The sequence below is a fragment of the Mustelus asterias genome, chromosome 2 (genome assembly GCF_964213995.1).
Source record: "Mustelus asterias chromosome 2, sMusAst1.hap1.1, whole genome shotgun sequence".
Classification (NCBI taxonomy): Eukaryota; Metazoa; Chordata; class Chondrichthyes; order Carcharhiniformes; family Triakidae; genus Mustelus; species Mustelus asterias.
In genome coordinates this window covers 43,290,610-43,312,526 of record NC_135802.1, presented here as the reverse complement: position 1 = coordinate 43,312,526, position 21,917 = coordinate 43,290,610, and the positions used below count along the sequence as shown (strand labels likewise).

Here is a 21,917-nt window from a genome sequence, read left to right as displayed (position 1 = left end):
CATGACTATAAAAACTAATAGACCATACCATGCTATTTCTCCTCAGGGTCTGCTTCAGAAATGATAAGAAACAGCAGAAAGACTTTAAGAAAGTAGTATTGGTCTTTTTAAAATAATCGTAACAGCAAATTTACATCACAGACGATAATTTTCCATTTACAAGAAACGGGGGTTTCTGCAGACTAGGCAGCTACATTGAGGGCAACAATCCTCCTCCTTCCTACAGTTCCAGCTGTCCATCAGTGACATCACAGAATCCATCAGTGACATCACAGTGTGATAGACTCCTCCAACTTCGCCTGTTTCAAGATCAGTAGTGTAAATGCTGGAAAAAACCCTTTAACACTCAGACAGGAGCTATGTGACAAAGCTGACAAGTTTGGGAAAAGAACATGCTGGGTTAGTTAGTACGACAGTGGGTAGGAATGACAAGCTCACACAATGGACAGAAACATCCTCCAAACCAGGCCTAGGTTAATGATACTGAAAGTAAGGTAAGAAGATAAATAAAAGGCACAGCATACACTCAAAATTACCACACTAAAGTACAAATGATTGTGCAATTTTAATAACAATTTATAGAATACGGTCACAAAACTTGCACATTTTGGTATATATAAATTCTCTAACATTCTTCCGATAATAAAAATTCAGCTGGGATCACATTACTTGAACCAAACATTTTAAGTGCATTTAGTTATGCATTGGATAACTTACTTTAAAGAATCAGCATCTCTTTTCTCATTCATTTGTTCAAACTACACTGCACATCTCATATAATTAAATTAATGCAACATGATTTTAAAGTGCCTTAGATTTACATGTTTTGTTTTCAATTATTTTAAACCCAATGAAGTTGTCAGTCCAAAATAAGAATCATTTGATTCGTTAAGTTACAACAGGCTGGAGAATGGACATTAAATAACTTGAATGCAGATTCGACTTGGTAACTTAAATCCAGTCCCAGGACTGACAAAAAAGTGATACTGTCCAACTAACACATTCACACATCACAATTCCACAAATGAAATCAGACAAAAGTACAAAAAAACAAGCATCCAGCCATGAAATCTTAGCTTTATACTTTTCAGACTTTAAATGAAAAGCTCATTTTCAGATAACATTGCAATAATGACCAATAAAGTATGCCACCATATACAAAATGAAAATTGAGATTCCTGAAAACATTTCAGTCCTATGGTTAATAACTTAAAAATGTGCATAGCACACTATATATATATATCTAGATATATAGAAAATCAATATTACAGCACTATATAAATCATTTGTCTTTTAAAAACAAACTGTATTCATGGATAACCGAGAAACAATATAGCTCTGAACACTTAAATAAATAATTTGAGGTTATAGTTGTTTCACAAAATGTAGCAATTTTTCCCCCACTACAAGTATTTGCAGCTTTGAATGGGCAAATACAAGCATTTCAATCTTGAACTGTCTACTTCTGTAGGAAGCTGGTCAGTAACAATGACACTGTCTGTAACCGGACTCTGCAGTGTCTTGTTCAGGCAGTTACCTGAAACATCTCCCGGAGTAGTTCCTGTTCTCCCAATGTTGGTTAGCAAATGATCTATGTTTGGCACTGGCTGTGTATCAACTGTGCTTTCTTCCTGGACTGGTGTCTACATTCACAAGAGTAAGAAGATCAGAAAGTTGTTTTCCTTTTACTGGAAAAAAAACACACCAGTAACCCAAGTCCAATGAACACTAAACTTCTACATGCGTCAGTATGGTAAAATTGTCATTTACTAGCACATCTTCACCAATGAAATGCCCGAGCCAGGGTCTGAAAAAGGTACGTTGTTTGTCTTAAGAGCAATAACTAAACCTATGAACGTTTACTCCACAATGAATAAGTAATGAAATTGGCAGTTGGGTGGGGTCATAATTTTTCTCTGGGTCATTTATCATCCAAAACCCATGTGATTGTTTTCCTCAGTGTTCTAGAATCATAGAATCACTGTGCAGGAGGAGGCCATTCGGCCCATCGAGTCTGCACCAACAGCAATCCCACCCAGGCCCTATCCCTGTCACCCCATATATTTACCCTGTTAACCCCCTGACAATTGGGAGCAATTTATCATGGTCAATCCACCTAAACCGCACATTTTTGGACTGTGGGAGGAAACTGGAGCACCCGGAGGAAACCCACGCAGACACGAGGAGAATGTGCAAACTCCACACAGACAGCGACCTGAGGCTGGAATTGAACCTGGGTCCCTGGCGCTGAGGGGCAGCAGTGCTAACCACTGTGCCGCCCTTCTATAAGACAACTATTTTTATTTCATCAAATTCAGTGTCTTTCATGAGTTTAGTGCTAAGTTTTGCAAACACTCAATTCTCTTTTGACAAGCAGGCTCTCCCTATTGTGCCAAGATTAAAGTTAAAGGGTGGCAGTAAAATGCATGATTTCTAACAATCAGAAACACATGGCTAATTAGGAGCATAACACCATTTGTCTAGTTTTGACAATGGTGCAAAAAATGTCTAGGAAAATTCAATTTGTGTTATATAGTTTAACTCCATTTTAAAGATGACAGTATTTGTAAAAAAAAGTAACATGCACATTTTAGATCAGATTTCCTGTAAATTGATTATTCAGCCAGTAGATGGCAGTGTGAAGTGGGCAGGGAAGCTATACTGGGCTTTGAGATCTACTGTACAAGCTGGATCACTGGTTTGCAAACTCAATACTAATGTGATTGATCCAAGGGAGAGAAATTAGTACAGATATTTGATATCAAACCAAACCAAAATTTGAGGAAATGCGGCATTCAAGACAACTGGTCACTCTGTCTGGCAGAGTGTTGTGTGTTAAATCTTCCCATGGCTTGCAAATGAAAATGCACAAACGCACTGATTATATAGAAGTCCCACTGTCATGTCCTTGATTTCCAAAATTTTTCATAGTTATTTTTGAAAAGGCTGGCACTGAACTCAAAATTACAACTTCTTTAGCCTAGATGTACAAATGTATCAAGTTCAATTTTAATTTATTTTTCCTCTTTTTTAGTATAGGAGATCAGAGTGGTGATCCTAATTGCCAGGCTTGAAGGACTGGCACTAATACTGAAAGCAACTATGCTTTTTCAGCCTACCATTTATAAATTCTATTAACATGCAAGAATCTTGACAGTTTGCATGGTGACAATGACATGCTGAATATTTAGCTTCGCTAACACCAGTAGTTTCTAGGAAGCTAGACAGAAGGAAGGGTTGATGTGCTATTTTTTTAAGTGGCTCAACAACAGTTTCCTAGTTTTCTCTTGGTTGGGGAAGAATGTCAGATTTAACATTGCAATGGTGATTATATACAGGCGCCAAGGTAGAGGGCTGAATACCAGGCACTGACAGTGGATAAAAGCAAATAATCATAATTATTTACCATTCTCTCTTCCTCCCACTCCCCTCCACAATTATTTGTGCCAATATTTATAACAGTATGGGTTTTATTTTAGAACCACATTTGGTCCTTTCTCTAAACCCAATGTTAGATATGCTGCAAGTAGCATCATAAATACAGTCCTTAAAAAGGCGCTACTGATTGTGCCTCTATGCTGAACACTGAGGCATTTGTATAACTAAGCTTTATGATAATTATTACAAATTTTATCTGCTTCAGCTCTGATTCTGTATCATGTTTCAATAATATTCATGAATCACAGATATCTGTTTAAAAGTCAATATCTGAAATGAAGTTAGAGAAATTCTCAGGATCCAGTAGGAGATCCCCTCCCTCCTCTTCCTCTAAATTGGGAGAGATTTTCTGGACCTAATTCAGAATTTAAATGAAGAATCAGTCACAAAAAAACTATAGAGAACTCTCCAAAACGTGAAAGGCAAGAATAACATTCTTCCAAAATAATGACAGTCTGTTAAAAGAGCTTACTTTTCTCTCACAGTGAAGCATCACACATTTATAATTAATACTCATGGCGAAAGATCAAAGCACGGCTTAAAAATATGCAGCAAGGGATTTCATTTGGATTTCAGCTGGTAACGCTTAGAGTAGAACAGACAGATTTTAGTAGCCTCTTAAATATTACAACTTATTATTTATTCACATTGAGAAAAATACTTGTTCTACCAGGCACGTATAATTTTCAAATAAATAATATATATATCAAGAGCTAATAAAATCTTTCCTCATCCCTTTACTTCACACAAAATCAGTGTTCTATAGTGTGAATTTGCGGGGTTGAACTTAAAGGGTTATTTCCTTTACATTTGGTATTCTTGCGAATGTCCTGATATGTGCAAGATGAAAAGTTTTGACATGTCTCTTCTTTCAATAATAATTAATATCTTTCTGGAATGGTGCACCCATCTAAATTTGGAATATTAACAGCAACAGATGAATGCTGCACAGCTGCTTCTTTAAAAGCTTCACTTCTAAGTGCCATTATCTTTACAAACAGCAGCACTGCACCTTTGAATTTCCAGCAGATCTTTTACATTTCGTCTTTGTTTATTTAAAATGACTAATTTGCATAATATCAAACCAGCAAATTTTAACAGCAAAATATTTTAACTTTGTAAACGCAGGTATTGGAGGAGCACTGTGTGTGTATGCAAGGTTAAAAACTATGACAAAATAAATGTATAATGAAAAATCGATTAAGAAAAAAAAAAATCACCTGGAAAGGGGTTACTAAAACCATCATTATCATAGATAAGGATACTGAGTGAGATTGACATCAGTTCCAGTTTGGTCTGTTGTACATCTTTAGGTATGCCTTGAAATTATTACTACTTACGGTTGCATTTTCATCACCACCTTCAGTGAAAAACCAGTCATACTGAAAAAGGAAATCAATATTTGTTGTAACTTGTTTGCTGGTTCAAACAAACGATCTTAAGCAAAATGCCAATGGTAAAGTGCAGCAAAACAAATAAACAAACATACATGTTGTATGAGCGTTTCCACTATTTTGTACTGATCTGGCATGTGAGTGACCATGTGCATCATGTTGTCTTCCGATGTTCTGACGAGGGTTGGGCCAAATACAATTGCCAGATTTCTGGGCTCCATCTGAGGGCACAACAGTTTTACATCTTTGAAAGCAACCAGCTACATGAAAGCACAATACATCAATATCTGCATACACTAACTGCATACTGTGATTAACGACTGACAACAATGCTGTCACAGAACACACATTACTCAATTATAACTTCATTAGAAACAAGTAATTATAATGATCTCTCTAAATCTATTCTGAGACATTACAAGGTTGAGTTACTAATAAACAAATGAATATCTGGGCCATCAGCTCAGATTTTAAAAATTAACTTCTTGTTCTTCAGAATTCAGTTCAATCATCACTGCTTCAAGTCAAAATCTCATTCTTTGGAGACGAATTGACAAACCCATGCCTTTCCTAATTGTCACATAATTTTTAAAAATGTACACAACGTTTTAAATGAGAGAAGAAATACCTTATTTTTTTCAGAATTTTCTGCTACTGTTTTCAGATGTGCAGACAGAAATTTTAATGTTTCATAGTGATGATCTGGCAAATCTCGGATCTAAAACAGTTTTAGCAGCAACAAAAAAAATTAGTATTTAAATAACAGGTTTAATATTAACTTTACAAATTGTAGATTTATATCAGCCATGGATGAGAATTACCAATTTTTTTAAGGTCCTGAGTCTATCCACTGAATCCTCCTTTCTGTTGGCATCTATGAAGTCAGCATATTTGTCTATAACACACAAATTGTTTTAGAATGTCAATTCTAAATATAGTGAAATTGGCAACTCAATGTCAAAGACAATGGGTGGGATTTTCCGTGCCCCGCGACACTTCGCAGAGGTAGCCCGTCATTGGCTGGCGGTAGGAATTTTTGGTTCCACTGCTATCTACGGGATTTCCCATTGTATGCACATCCCACCACCGGGAGACCCGCAGCAGGGGTTCACAATGAGTGGGACCAGAAGATCCAGCCAGCAGGAACGGCTGGAAAATTCTGGCCAACACTTCATAAATATACATTCTTTGGAGAATTCCACTATTAAAAAATCAGCAGATTAAGATATCATACTGTGAATAGTAATTGCCAAGCATCACTAAACATGTGCATTATACACCTGTTACATGTTCATATGAGGCCCTAACAGTGTGAACCAGACTTGAAAAAGCTCCCACAATTAAAATAACGACTCCATCAATTTTTCTTTAAGTAAATTAAAATTAAGCTCAAACTGTAGGGTGAATAAGTTAGTGTATTTTGAAAGCAAAGACTATATGAATGATCCTTCAGTAAGAGTGCTGCATTGTCTGCTTCAAAGTACGAGCCTCACCTGAACATAATGGCATACTTCATAAAAATGAATGTTTAAATGGGGCTTTCTGTAGCTTAACTATTGAAAAAAGTATATCCTTCCAATTTATTTCTGATTTTAAAAAAGGTCTAGAAGAAGCATTGTTTTTTACTGCAAGTACAGTGGAGACTCCACCAGCATGAAGATTCCACCAGGCCTAGATAGTGGTCCATTACTCTTTTAAATTAAGCTAAACTTTCATTAATACAGAATGTAACAGAAAACAGATACACAGTGAACATACGGAAAGATGGACAGAATGAGTCTGACTGATCCAAACTGTCATGATGCAATTAAACATCATGGGTGAAATTTAATGTAATTGACGAGGACTCAGACTACCAGTTCTCCAACTGGTGGGAAACCTGCATTGGCCAGCGTCAGGTATCCCAGCAGGGCTAGAGTCAAACCCAGTATCTGGGGTCCAGAATTGGTCATGACTGAGGGCAGGAGAGATTAAATGATAGGAAATGACAAAGGAAAATCCCTTTAAAATACCTGTGCGATTTGTAATTTTTTTAAAAAGCATATTTGAAAAGGACTTTTAAAGAATTCATAAACATACGAATTAGGAGGAGAAGGCCATTTGGCCCTTGGGCCAATAAGATCTGGTAAATGTGTGGGGTTATGGGGCTAGAGCGAAGGGGAGGGCCTGGGTGAGATGCTCTTTTAGAGCGTAGGTGCAGACTTGATGGGCCAGATAGAATCTTTCTGCAACATAGCGATTCTATGGACTCCTGCACTACTTTTCTATTTCTTCTCGACTGCATGGCTATTTTTACTCCCTGCACACTCAAACTGTGGGGTAACCTTATCTATAAACTATCAACAAAGCCCTCAACCATGTGAATATGCAACAGTGATGCCAGCAGCTGCTCAAGCTCTGCAACCTGGAGCTCAAGTTGCTGCAGCTATCTTCACTTCCTGCACATATGGTTAATGAAGACACGCGGAACGTCCTGAAGTTCCCACATGGAACAGGATGTGCACTTTAGGAGTTAGAGATGTTGTGCATTCATATAATAGATAGCAAACTACTACTTAAATTCATCAGCTATTTACTTCTCCTCTTCTGTTATCACTTAAATAACGTAAGGTTAATTGAACTGCTTTACTTAAAGCTTATTCTAAAAAGGCGGAAATTTAAAATTTCTCAGCACCTTCGATTAACCTCTTAAGTTTGGAGAAAGGGAAGCAAAGCTACAATGCACACCAGTCAATCAACTCACAGTCTTCCTGTGATATCAGTTTGATTGTTTTTTTTCCTCTCACTTGATCCCAACCCTCTGCCCCCTCCCCCCCTCCCGGACCCTTAATTAAAGATCAACAGGTGGTATAGGGAGGAATTCCATGACAGAATGGTAACTCCAGGGCTTTGGATGAAGCAGGCATCAGTGGTCAAAGAGCTCTGTCTTACCATGGATTTTCTTAATTCCTCTTCATTTTATACTGTTAGCTCAATCATTTAGCCTACAACTCTCAGAGCATTTGACTACATCATTTTGAACTTGGGAAAAATATTCTAAGGGTTCTTTCAGACTACAAACATCTTTGGATGTTTTAGAACATTAAAGGCACAATAGAAATACATGTTGTTCACTATTTATGATATCCTAATTTCTAAAGATCACTGATCAATTGTGGGTGGTTTGTAGAGGAGCAACCAGGATGATTCTGGCAAAAGGAGCTTCAAGCTATAAAGAACCATGATTGATCATTCATTGAGAAAAGACACTCCTGGTGTCTAACAAGAATGGATAAAATTGCTCTGCAGATTGGACTCAGCCTGGACTGGGTCCTGAAATTGATGGAAAAAATACAAAGTTAACAAACATTAAGCTAAATTTATAAAATATTCTTCTCTTCCCCTAAACCCCTCTCAGAAGAAATGTGTTACATAGAAACATAGAACATAGCAGCAGGAGGCCATTTGGCCCTTCGAGCCTGCTCTGCCATTCATTACAATCACGGCTGATCGTCCAACTCAACAGCCTAATCCTGCTTTTTCCCCATAACCTTTGATCCCATTTGCTCCAAGTGCGATATCCAGCCACCTCTCAAATACATTACCTTAAGGAATGTTCCACATTAGTGGAAAGATACTCAACATAAACTGGTTTACACTGGTACAACCCATCAATGTTTTGCACTTTTGCAATATTTTAACATAACCTTTTTTAAAAACAGGAAAGATCACAGACCATAGTACTTCCATAGACCAGGTAAACAGGTTAAAATTGATGGCTATCTCTAAAACAGTCTCTACCAATGAACTTCAGTTCTGAAATGGAAATTATTTTTTTTCATACAAAAACGATTCATAAATCGAAGATATACTTACCATTTGTAAAGAGGGGTTCCGGAAGTTTTCTGAAGAAAGATTTCAGCAAACTACTGATAACATTCAGATCTCGCCATTTCTGTTTTTTAAAACATTTTAAAGGGAAATAATTTTATTTCCAGTAATTTGTAAACAATTATTTCCAAAGGCATTCAAACGGAAGGTCTTAGAAACTTACATCATCCAAAAGATCAATATCAGTCACTCCTTTGTTGAGTTCCTCTTGTAAACTCGAGATAGCAGCGTTATTTCCAGGGACTCTGTAGATTCCTGTGTACTCGAGGCCCTTTTCTTCGACTAAATTGCAGCAAACTTCAACTATCAGTGGAACAAACTAGAAAACACAACATGGAATAAGTTTTGAAAAACACCAGATGTATTTTGTAACTGTATCTGAGTAGGACAATTAATAATTTGTTTAAGAGGCTTTAAAGCTATTTCAGTGTCACCCAATAATTGCACTGGAGTTCCCTTCCACAATATGTTCAAGCCTTAGCTTAGACAATCAGTATTTTATTTTGTTTATGACATCGTGATGCCAGCAAGAGCACATTTTTTCCTGTTTCTAGTTACACCAAAATGGTGTCAGAGATCAGCTTATTGAATGACAGCAGTCCTAGGTAAGGGTTTGTCATCTAGTCTAAAACAGGTCAGGGTCAGAAGTGCTTTTGGACATCTAGTTTATCATGATAACGAATCACTGAAGGTGCTGTGCAAAATAGAGCGAATATAAACAAACGCTATCAATGAAAAATAATTACGCAGCCCCCACCCTCTCCTCTGTCACTTGCTCAAAATCCACATCGAACTTTCCAATTCTGATGAAAGGCCACAGACCTACTGTTTCACCTGCCTCTGATGCTGTCAGGCTTGCTGAGTACTTCCATCAGTTTCTGACTTTATTTCAGATTCCCATTATCCACAGTATTCTGCTTTTATATTAAAATTAATTTACACCTTTCTTCTAAACTTTCTACAATCCAGTTTTCAGCAAAGATGATATAGTTGCGGAAAGAGATCTTGAACCCAATTTCTTGATTGGTAACTAATTTTTAAAAACTATTGGCACGAAGAATCAAGACTTTGATTTTGTTTATTATTGTAACATGTATTAGAATACAGGGAAAAGTATTGTTTCTTGCACGCTATACAAAGCATACCGTTCATAGAGAAGGAAACGAGAGAGTGCAGAATGTATGTTACAGTCATAGCTAGGGTGTAGAGAAAGATCAATTTAATGCGAGGTAGGTCCATTCAAAAGTCTGACAGCAGCAGGGAAGAAGCTGTTCTTGAGTCGGTTGGTACGTGACCTCAGACTTTTGCATCTTTTTCCTGACGGAAGGAGGTGGAAGAGAGAATGTCTGGGATGCGTGGGGTCCTTAATTATGCTGGCTGCTTTGCCGAGGTAGCAGAAATGTAGACAGAGTCAATGAATGGGAGACTGGTTTACATGATGGATTGGGCTACATTCACGACCTTTTGTAGTTTCTTGTAGTCTTGGGCAGAACAGAAACTATACCAAGCTGTGCTACAACCAGAAAGAATGCTTTTTATGGTGCATCTATAAAAGTTGGTGAGAGTCATAGCTGACATGCCAAATTTAAGACTTAATAATGGGCCAGAATGTATGTGGAGTGACAATCACAGTGCGATTTCAACTTCACTCCTATTTACTTACATAAAATGTAGCCGCACCTTTGTCACCCAACCTTCTGACGAGGGCCAGGTGAGAAAAGTGCAGTGCAGCTGTCCAGGAATCCCTTCGTTGAGTGCAGCACCGTCAGGGAAAAGGAAGCCTTGCCCACGTTTTAGCAGGACTAGAGTCCGTAAAGCAGTTAAGTTTAAAGGAGAAGCCAGGGTGAAGTTAAGTGCATAAAGGGGGAAGGATGGGGGTGTCAGGTGGATGAATTGGGGGCAGGGGGTGGTCAGCAAAGGGCGTCGAGAGGGGTGATCGTGGTCAATGGGGGGGGGGGGGGGGGCGGCGACAGTCAGTTAGTGGGCACAGGGAGGGGAGGACGTCAGAGACAGTCTAAGGTAGAAGCCCACACAATTGAGGGCAAATTACTGACATGGCTGGGAAGTTGGTTGAGTGGCATGTGACAGAAAGTAAGGATAATGGGTAGGTGCTAAAATTGGCAAGATGCGACTAGTGGTGTCCCACAAGGATCTGTGTTAGGGCCTCAATCATTCACGTTTATTAACAACTCGGATAATGGCATAGAAAGTCATATATCCGACCGAATATGCTGATGACATAAAGTTAGGTTGCACTGTAGACAGTCTAGATGATAGCATAAAATTACAAAGGGATACGAATATACTAGATGAATGGGCAAAATTGTGGCAGATGGATTTCAATGTAAACAAATGTGAGGTCATCCATTTTGGATGGAAAGAGCATTGATCAGGGTTCTTTCCAGATGGTACGAAGTTAAATACTGTAGATATCCAAAGGGACTTGGGAGTTCAGGTGCATAGACCTTTAAAATACCACCAACAGATGCAGAAAATAATCAAGACGACTAATGGAATGCTGGCCTTTATATCTTGAGGACTGCTATACAAAACCCTGGTTAGATCTCATGGAGTGGGGTCTGAGGACTTAAGAACAAAAAAATCTACTTGTTGTAACATCTTGTTACTTCAGTGATTGAATCTGAAATAAAGAAAAATACCAACTTAAGGTCACAGCATTCTTCATCGGACTCATTGTACCTTATTGTGAAGAGCTGGTGGACAATCGTCTAGTCTGACACCAAATGTTACACCGGGACCTGGTTTCTTTTCAAAGGGTTTTCTCATTATGCTAGGAATGCCTCTTCGCCATGTTCCCTTGTCTTTAGGTGGGCTTGTGTCATCTGAATGGCAAAACAATCTTCCATTGATATGATTATACAGAATAAAAAAACGTAACCAAATATTGCACCATTAACAGGAAAGATTCAACACGATAATAGATAAGTGATTCACAATTATTGTTGGTGTAATCTATGCTCCAATCCGCTTTAAAATACTTAACTTTTATAATAATACCAGCTACATTCTTGGTGTAAATAAAAATGCTTACAATCAATATGGATTCAGGTGATGATTTTTAAAAAATGGTTCTTGATGAATTACCAGATTTGCTACACTAATATTCACTTCCAAATCTTTTCAGTAAAACTTCCTAAATACTGTAAAAGCTGGGATACATCACATCTTCAAATAGGTTATATAGCTTACAAACTGCACCGAAAAAAATCTTGCCAGAAATGCACCAGATTTTAACTACTGAAATATTGGTCTACAGCATAGAAACATGCCATTCCTCTCAAGTGGTCCATGCCTGCGTTTATGTTCCACATGTACCTCTTCCCAATCCTGTTTATCTAATCCTATCAGTTTATTCTTCTATTCTTTTCTATCAGTCATGGCTCAATTGTCAGCACTTTTGCCTCAGAGTTGTGGGTTCAAGGCTCACTCCAGGGCTTGAACACAAAGCCAACACTCGAGTGCAGAATTGAGGGAGTGCTGCATTTTTGGAGATGCTCTCTTTCAGATTAAATGTTAAATTGATGCCCCTTCTGCCCTCAAGTGAGCACAAAAGATCCAATGGTACTATTTTGAAGTGGAGATGCCGGCGTTGGACTGGGGTAAACACAGTAAGAAGTTTAACAACACCAGGTTAAAGTCCAACAGGTTTATTTGGTAGCAAAAGCCACACAAGCTTTCGAGGCTCTGAGCCCCTTCTTCAGGTGAGTGGGAATTCTGTTCACAAACAGAACTTATAAGACACAGACTCAATTTACATGAATAATGGTTGGAATGCGAATACTTACAACTAATCCAGTCTTTAAGAAACAAAACAATGGGAGTGGGGAGAGCATCAAGACAGGCTAAAAAGATGTGTATTGTCTCCAGACAAGACAGCCGGTGAAACTCTGCAGGTCCACGCAACTGTGGGAGTTACAAATAGTGTGACATAAATTCTGATTCTAGGATCGCATGATAAAGACTCAGGAGGAAAAAAGCAGAAATATTTATGTGAAATAGTGTGACATAAACCCAATATCCCGGTTGAGGCCGTCCTTGTGTGTGCGGAACCTGGCTATCAGTTTCTGCTCCGCGACTCTGCGCTGTCGTGTGTCGCGAAGGCCGCCTTGGAGAACGCTTACCCGAATATCAGAGGCCGAATGCCCGTGACCGCTGAAGTGCTCCCCAACAGGAAGAGAACAGTCTTGCCTGGTGATTGTCGAGCGGTGTTCATTCATCCGTTGTCGCAGCGTCTGCATAGTTTCCCCAATGTACCATGCCTCGGGACATCCTTTCTTGCAGCGTATCAGGTAGACAACGTTGGCCGAGTTGCAAGAGTATGTACCGTGTACCTGGTGGATGGTGTTCTCACGTGAGATGATGGCATCTGTGTCGATGATCCGGCACGTCTTGCAGAGGTTGCTGTGGCAGGGTTGTGTGGTGTCTTGGTCACTGTTCTCCTGAAGGCTGGGTAGTTTGCTGCGGACAATGGTCTGTTTGAGGTTGTGCGGTTGTTTGAAGGCAAGAAGTGGGGGTGTGGGGATGGCCTTGGCGAGATGTTCGTCTTCATCAATGCCATCATCTCACGTGAGAACACCATCCACCAGGTACACGGTACATACTCTTGCAACTCGGCCAACGTTGTCTACCTGATACGCTGCAAGAAAGGATGTCCCGAGGCATGGTACATTGGGGAAACTATGCAGACGCTGCGACAACGGATGAATGAACACCGCTCGACAATCACCAGGCAAGACTGTTCTCTTCCTGTTGGGGAGCACTTCAGCGGTCACGGGCATTCGGCCTCTGATATTCGGGTAAGCGTTCTCCAAGGCGGCCTTCGCGACACACGACAGCGCAGAGTCGCGGAGCAGAAACTGATAGCCAGGTTCCGCACACACAAGGACGGCCTCAACCGGGATATTGGGTTTATGTCACACTATTTCACATAAATATTTCTGCTTTTTTCCTCCTGAGTCTTTATCATGCGATCCTAGAATCAGAATTTATGTCACACTATTTGTAACTCCCACAGTTGCGTGGACCTGCAGAGTTTCACCGGCTGTCTTGTCTGGAGACAATACACATCTTTTTAGCCTGTCTTGATGCTCTCCCCACTCCCATTGTTTTGTTTCTTAAAGACTGGATTAGTTGTAAGTATTCGCATTCCAACCATTATTCATGTAAATTGAGTCTGTGTCTTATAAGTTCTGTTTGTGAACAGAATTCCCACTCACCTGAAGAAGGGGCTCAGAGCCTCGAAAGCTTGTGTGGCTTTTGCTACCAAATAAACCTGTTGGACTTTAACCTGGTGTTGTTAAACTTCTTACTATTTTGAAGAACAGAAGAAGAAAGTTCTGCAGAGTCATATTGGACTCGAAACATTAATTCTGTTTCTCGCTCCATGGATGCTACCAGATCTGCTGTGTTTTTCCAGCACTTTGTTTGAATTTTTCTCCCTGGCCAATATTATTCCTTCAATCAACATCACAAAAACAGATCATCTGATCATTATCACATTGCTGTTTGTGGGAACTTCCTACATTAAAACAATGACTACATTTTAAAAGTACATCAGCTGTAAAGTGCTTTGAGACATCCGGTGACAATGAAAAGCACCTTGTAAATGTAATTCTTTCGTTCTATATAATTGATCATACTTCTTGCCTGACATCCAGTCTTGGATGAACAGAAATTTCTTCCAACTAAATATTGGAAAGACCAAAGCCACTGGTTTCATTCCACAACACTGTTCCCTGACTCTATCGGCTTGTGGCAACTGTCTGAAGCTTAACGAGATCATTCATAACCTTATCAGAACTTCTCAAAAAATATCCACGCCATCAATAAGATTTCACCCACATCGATAACAAAGCCCAATCTACCCCTGCCTCAGCTCATTTGCTCTTGAAAACCTCATCCATACTTTTGTTATCCCGAGATTCGATTTTTCCAAACCTCAGCTAATTGGCCTCCCATCTTCCACCCTCCATAATCTGAGCTCATCTAAAACTCTGCTGCCCATTTTCTAACCCATGCCAAGTCCCATTTCTGATCTACATTGTCTCCTGGTCCAGCAACAGTGTTTGTACACATAGATCCCTTTGCTCTTCTAAGCCTATTCAAGCAGTAAATGACCTCTTTATTCCAGCTACCAAAATGTACCATCTTACACTTAACTACACTGACATGCATTTACCAACTACATACCCATTCTGCAATTTGCTTTCCTTTATTTTGTTGTATTCTTCCTTTGCATGAACTACACCTCCTAATTTGGTGTAGCCTGTCAATTTTGAAACTGTATTTGGTTTGCTCACTTTAAACTAAGATGTTACTATGAACTAAAATTAATAGGCAGTACCCAAGGTGGAAAAGCATGATAATGTACTAGGCAGAATAGTTAAAACCACCTAGTCAACGGGATAAATAAAAATTTCTATCTATTTAACAAATTCATTAACTTATTATAAATGAAGTAAAGCAGTATTCACAAGTGAAATTTACTAAGGTTGAAAAAAGCAGAAATTTAAAGAAAATGAGTACTGAACAGTTTTTCACAGATAATGAAGCATTACTTATAAGTTTTCTTTCCAACTCTTGCTTTGGAGAATGTGGACTCTTTGGATCAGTTTTGGATCCCAAGAAGGTCTGCCTAATACTGAGAGTCTGGCGAGGTGTTTTAGGAGATGGTTCTGTCTTGCTGCCAGAAGTACTGAAAAGAAAAGATATTCCAATAAGTGGACATTTTATTGGAACTATTGCTTGTATACTTAAGCCCTTTAACATTCCTAAAAGAAGATTAACATTAGATTCTTTCCACCTTACAGTATTGTGTGCTCACTGAAATATGGACCAATATCAATAATAGGCATGGCTCCCATTACCCAACAATCTGCAATTGAATGCATGGTGCCAGAAAAGGTGAGGCTTCTGATTCCCAATCATTCGACATAGTCTGGTGGTAGTTTAAAAAAACGGACAGACGTGTAATCTGAAACCACAGCCAACTAGGATATTAAGATTACTTACTTCATCATGGTACTGTATTCTTTAATCTTCCTGCTAATTAAATCTCTGCTTGTAACTCCTGTGTCCTACAAGTTAAAATAATGGTACATATTATTTTTCTTGAAACAAACATCCTTGTGCAATACAGCTGTACACAATAGATTGTAAAAGTAAATTACAATTGTCTAAGAAGTTATTTTAAGAGTGCATCACAAAACAAAGACATGAAACTTTGTGAAGTTTATTGTAAAAATTCAAATGACCCAACTGCAATTATGCCTGACATTCATAAAACACTGTAAAGTTTGAAATAGCAGCTTGAATACTCAAGTCTTAAACAAACCATATGAGCTTAGAGTTACGAAAGAGGATACAACATTAAATTTAAAGAGAGAGATTTTGAACAGAGAGCAGGAGAAACCATTCTACGCACAGGATTTGGGAGCTGTGGAATAGACACCAGAATTAGTGAATAAGCAGAGATCATCTCAACATTTAAGAATAGACTTAGCAAGTGTTAATGATACAAAGGAAATGCAATTAACCAACAAATTATGGGAGATAAATAACCTTCGACTTGCACAATGCCTCATGTTGCTGGATGTTTTGTGCCACTCTGCCCACAAACTTTGCAAAACTTGCCGGAATCTCCCCATGAATTTCATGAAATTGCTGCAATTCCACATTAATTGGACATTATATTCATCACAGGAAGTCTGGCAATTGATAGCACAACTAATCCTTTAATATGATATTTCTTAAGAACAAAGAACAGTTCAGCACAGGAACAGGCCCATCGGCCCACAAAGCCTGCATTGACACATGACGCCTTTCTAAACTAAAAACCTTTGCCTCTGAGATCCGTAACTCCTCTATTCCCTGCCTATTCATGTATCTGTCAAGATGCCCCTTAAATGTTGCTATTGTATCTGCTTCTAATCCAGGTATTTACCACCTTCTAAAAAACATGCCTCTCACATTTCCTTTAAAATTTCTCCCTTTTACCTTACACCTATGTCCTCAAGTGATTGACATTTCTGCCCTGGGGAAAAAAACTCCCAACTATCCATTCTATCCACGCCTCTCATGATTTTGCAAACTTCCTGCAGGTTGTCCCTCAGCCTCTGATGTTCCAAGTGAAAACAAACCAAGTTTGCCCAATCTCTCCTCGTAACTAATATCCTCGAAACCAGGCAACATCCTGGTAAACTATTTCTGTACTCTCTCTAAAGTCTCTATATCCTTGTGGTAGTGTGGTGACCAAAACTGTATACAGTATTCCAAATGTGGCTTAAAGTTCTATACAGTTGCAGCATAACTTGCCAATTTTTAGATGCTATGCCCCAACCGTTGAAGGCAAGCATTCCATACACTTACTTGATCATTTTATCCACTTGTGTTGCCATTTTCAGGGAACTATGGACCTGTACGCCTAGATCCCTCTGTGTGTTAATGCTTCCAAGGGTTCTAGCATTTATTGTATACTTCCCTCCCGCATTAGACCTTCCAAAATGCATCACCACGCAATTGTCTGGATTAAATTCCATCTGCCATTTCTCTGCCCAAGTCTCTAACCTATCTATGTCCTGCTGTATCCTCTGGCAATCCTCTTTGCTAACCGCAGCTTCCCCAATCTGTGTCATCTGCAAATTTACTAATCAGACCACCCATATTCTCCTCCAAATTATTTATATTCATATAACAAACAACAGGGGTCCTAGCACTGATCTCTCCAGAACACCACTGATCACAGATCTTCAGTCAGAAAAACATTCTTCCATTGCTACTCTCTGTCTACTGTGACCAAGCCAGTTCTTTATCCATTTAACTAGCTCACCTCAGATCCCTTGTGAGTTTACCTTCTGTATCAGCCTGCCATGAGAGACCTTGTCAAAAGCTTTTCTAAAGTCCATGCAGACAACATCCACTCTCCACCCTGCCCTCATCAATCACCTCTGTCACTTCCTCAAAACATTCAATCAAGTCTGTAAGACACAACCTCCCCAGCACAAAGCCATACTGCCCATCACTAATAAGTCCATATTTTTCCAAATGTGATTGGATTGCCAATCAGCCTTCTCTAGTCAGGAAGTGAATCAAAAACATTTAGCCTCATTCCTTCAGCTAGAGAATTGTTGGAAATTTTAAAAAGGTCAAATGTTATCATGTTTCTCTTGCTGTCAAACCCATTCTTCATTCCCTCTCAATTATGACATTGAATTAACACACACTAATGCGTACTCCATCTCTCACCATCCTCTATTCACTTCTTTATCCTTAAATCTCATTGGCAATACAGTATTGCTCCACTCATACATCAAGGTCTCAGATACCCCATGGTCCTTATGCTGTTATCAGCTAGCACCTCCAGCAATTTACTGGGCAAAACACTTTCAGCTGGAGGGTACAGGCAAAAGTCTAAAGGGGCATAAAAGAAATTCACACACAATTCAATGAGCAAATACCAATGCTTTTCATTTCGATTTGTGGGATCTCACTAATTATCTTTAAAACAAATCTCCCAACTGTTCCGTATTCCCTCAGATTTGCATTGAAGTGATTATGTGCTCAAGTCTTGGGAATTAAATCCACAACCTCTATATTTAATGTTAAAATGTTATCAATTGAGCCAAGCTGGAATAAGCACTTACTTCATCATCTAGATTGCTGTTTTCTTGTATGCACTTAATCCATGCCAGCATATCTTCTCGATTCTCTGCCTGAAAGAGGTATTCACACTCGGACGTGGTTAATCGAAACACGTGCTTCCGCTTGGTATCACTATACGAGATGTCTATCAAGCAGGCTTTGATGCTGATTGGTTGTTCTTCTTCAATTTGGCCAGATGCATGACTTGTCTTGTCCTTTTTATCTTTGTATAGGAATAGGGAGGACCCACGAAGAATGACATGCATTTGCTTCCATGGCCGAATGCTGCCGCCAACACGCTGTAACATTTAAAACAAAGAATTCCTAATGGAAATTGATCTCTTTGGTTTCAAAATTAGATTTAAAAAATCCTTTTCTGCCCTTCAGGATAAAGAAAAGGTTGATTGAAAGATGATGCATGCTCATCTGTAAGTATGTGCATCCTATTAAAAAAGAAAATCATCTTCACATACAAGTAGGAAAGAAACACCAGCAAATGTATAGCAAAATATCACATCTTTGAACAATTTCCAAGGACTGCATTTTACACCCACTCCCACTGCCAGGTGTGTTTTTGTTAGAGATGGGGCATTTACAGTATTGCCCAGTCCACCACCTTCCCACCCAACCTGAGCTGCTCCCATATAATGTTAGATGGTCAGACACAAAATCGATAGCCTGCCATCATTCAGGTTGTGTTCTGCGTGCATCCTCCCACCCCTCAAAGATGTACTTTTTTCACCCTCCCTCCCTGGCCCTACACAAATTGTCAATGTATCTACACAAATTTGCAGAACAGCATTCCAAACTTCCACCACCTTTTCACGTAGAAGTGTTACCCAAGGGGAGTTGTTGCCTTTAGTGGAGGTGGTGATGTAGGTGTATTGTCACTGGATGAGTAATCCAGAGACCCAGGACAATGCGTGGTGTTTGAAATCCCACTAAAATGGTGAAATTTGAATTAAATGAAAATCTGGAATTAAAAGTCTAATGATGACCTTGAAACTATTGTCGATTGCTGTAAAAACCCATCTGGTTCATTAATACCGTTTAGGAAAGAAAGTGTGCCATCATCACCTGTCCTATATGTCACTCCAGATTCACAGCACTGTGGTTGACTTTCAAAATGCCCTCTGAACTGGTCTAGCAAGCTACTCGGTTCAAGAGCAGTTAGGGATGGGCAATAACAGCGACACCCATATCCCATGAATGGGCAAAAAATCACACTTGAAAGAGCTGTCTCTAAGCTTACGACTATTTCCCTAGTTCTAGGCTCCTTGAACAGTGGAAATAACTCCTTTCTATCTATCCTATCTTTCTATCTCCCCTTAATATGTTGAAAACTTCAATTAATTCACACTGTAACTACCTAAATTCCAGGAAGTACAACCCTAGTTTGCGCAATCTCTCCTTGTAAATTGAGTAAATCTGTGCTGCACTTCTCCCCAAGGCCAACAAATCCTTTCTAAACTGTGGTGCCCAGAATTGCTTATGGGTGTGGTCTAACCCACAGCTTTATCTACCCGAAACATCTACCCCGTGATTTCTTCCTGTGTATTCTAATCTCTAGATATAAAGGGCAGCACTCCTGTAGTCGTTTGATCATTAACATGCTATGAAAAGATACAGAAAGCAGTCTATGTACCTAAATATTGGGCCAAATTGTCTCCTCTTATTTCTAACGTTAACACCTTTTTTACATCAAATTTGGATGCACGTGGGAACTCAGACACTTCGTGTCCAGGGATCCAGATGTGCAGGAATTGTCTCCAGATGCAGCTACTCAAAATCTGCGTTTTGGATCTGGACCAACAGCTGGAGTCACTGTGGAGCACATACAAGGTTAAAATCTTCATAGATAGTGCATATAGTGAGGTGGTCACACCGTAGGTAAAGAGCATGTTGGCAGAAAGAAAATGAGTGACCATCGGATGGAGTAAAAACACTGGGCAGGTAGTGTAGGAGTGCCCCAGCTGTGCAGAGGGGGCGGGGGTGTTTTAGAGAGAAACGTGCATGCTCTGCACAGATAGTGACCCAAGCTGGGAATCAAACTCAGGTCCCTGGCGCTGTGAGGCAGCAGTGCTAACCACTGTTCCACCATGCTACCCTACTTATTAATAGTAGCACGGTATGTGCACACTTTGTTTTGTATTGTGTACATTTCTAGGCACACACTTTAGGAAGGATGTTAATTCATTGGCGAGAGTGCAGAAGGGGTACCTGAATGGTTCCAGGGATGAGAAACTAGTTATGAAATTATGAAGTTACAAAGTTGTGAAATAGATTAGAGAAATTGGCACTATTCTCCTTGGAGAGGAGAAGACTAAGAGGAGACTTGATAAAGATGTTCAAAATCATGAGGGGGCTGGATAGAGTAGATAGGGAAAAATGGTTCCCGTTCGTAAAAGGGTGAGAACAGATTAAAAAGTGATTTTCAAAAGACACAAATGCAATATGAGCCAAAACATTTTTCAGATAGCAAATGGTTCGGATGTAGAATGCATTGTCTAGGCAAATTCAATATAAGCATTCAAGAGGGCATCAGATGATTATTTGAATAGAAACAGCATTGGACAGAGTATGGCATCAAGGAGCCTTAGAAGGACTGGAGTCAATGGAAACCAGGTTTCCACTGACTGGAGTCATACCTAGCACAACCACATGCCTAATGGTTGTTGGAGGTCAATCAGTTCAGTTCCAGGACATCACTGCAGGAGTTCCTTTGGGTAATGTCCAATGCCCATCCATTTTTAGCTGCTTCATCAATGACCTTCCTTTCATCATTAGGACAGAAATGGTAATAATCCCTGATGATTGCACAATGTTCAGCAACATTCATGGATTGCTTCAGTATCTTAGAAGTCATGTCCAAAAGCGTAAAGATGTGGACAATATCCACGCTTGGGTTGATAAATAACAATCATATCACTTAATTGGCAGGCAAAGACCATCTACAACAAGTGAGAATTCAACCATCAACCCTTGACTTTCAATGGCTGAATCCCCCACTATAATCATCCTGAGGGTTACTTATCATTGACCAGGACTAGCCATATAAATATTGTGGCTACAAGAGCAGGTCAGAAGCTAGGAATGGGTGGCAGTGGCGTAATGGTATTGTCACTGGATGAAGAATCCAGAGACCCAGAGTAATGCTCTGGGGAACAGGTTCGAATTCCACCATGACCGATGAAATTCAACAAAAGTCTGGAATGGAGTTTCATGATGATTTAATCATTGTTGTTTGTTATAAAAACTCATCTGGTTCACTAATGTCCTACAGGGGAGGAATTCTGTCATCCATATCTGGTCTATACGTGACTCTAGACCCAAAGCAATGTGGTTGACTCTTAAATGAGTCAAGTCAATCAGCTCAAGGGCAGAGCGATGAATTTTTTAAAAATTCCGCAACAAGCAACTCACTTCCTGCCTCGCCAAAGCCTGACCACCATCTACAAGCTACAAGTAAGGACTGTGATGGGACACATTCCACTAGCCTGGATGAGCAGAACTCCAACAACATTCAAGAACCTAGGCTAGTGAGTGGACGCACGA

At 39.5% G+C, this 21,917-nt stretch overlaps 1 protein-coding gene across 5 annotated transcripts in view; it reads right to left on the bottom strand.

The window, feature by feature from the left end:
- arhgap21a (Rho GTPase activating protein 21a) overlaps positions 1 to 21,917 on the bottom strand; it is a 193,651-nt gene that overhangs the window by 12,303 nt on the left and 159,431 nt on the right. For all 5 annotated transcript variants that reach the window (XM_078234146.1, XM_078234109.1, XM_078234117.1 and 2 more), the window contains 11 exons: positions 18,365 to 18,661; positions 15,735 to 15,799; positions 15,281 to 15,417; positions 11,403 to 11,545; positions 8,866 to 9,021; positions 8,688 to 8,766; positions 5,654 to 5,727; positions 5,461 to 5,550; positions 4,928 to 5,053; positions 4,779 to 4,820; positions 1,538 to 1,643 (listed from right to left, as the gene is read on the bottom strand). In XM_078234146.1, coding sequence (XP_078090272.1) covers positions 1,538 to 1,643; positions 4,779 to 4,820; positions 4,928 to 5,053; positions 5,461 to 5,550; positions 5,654 to 5,727; positions 8,688 to 8,766; positions 8,866 to 9,021; positions 11,403 to 11,545; positions 15,281 to 15,417; positions 15,735 to 15,799; positions 18,365 to 18,661 — 1,315 coding nt within the window. The remainder of the gene's footprint in view (positions 1 to 1,537; positions 1,644 to 4,778; positions 4,821 to 4,927; positions 5,054 to 5,460; positions 5,551 to 5,653; positions 5,728 to 8,687; positions 8,767 to 8,865; positions 9,022 to 11,402; positions 11,546 to 15,280; positions 15,418 to 15,734; positions 15,800 to 18,364; positions 18,662 to 21,917) is intronic.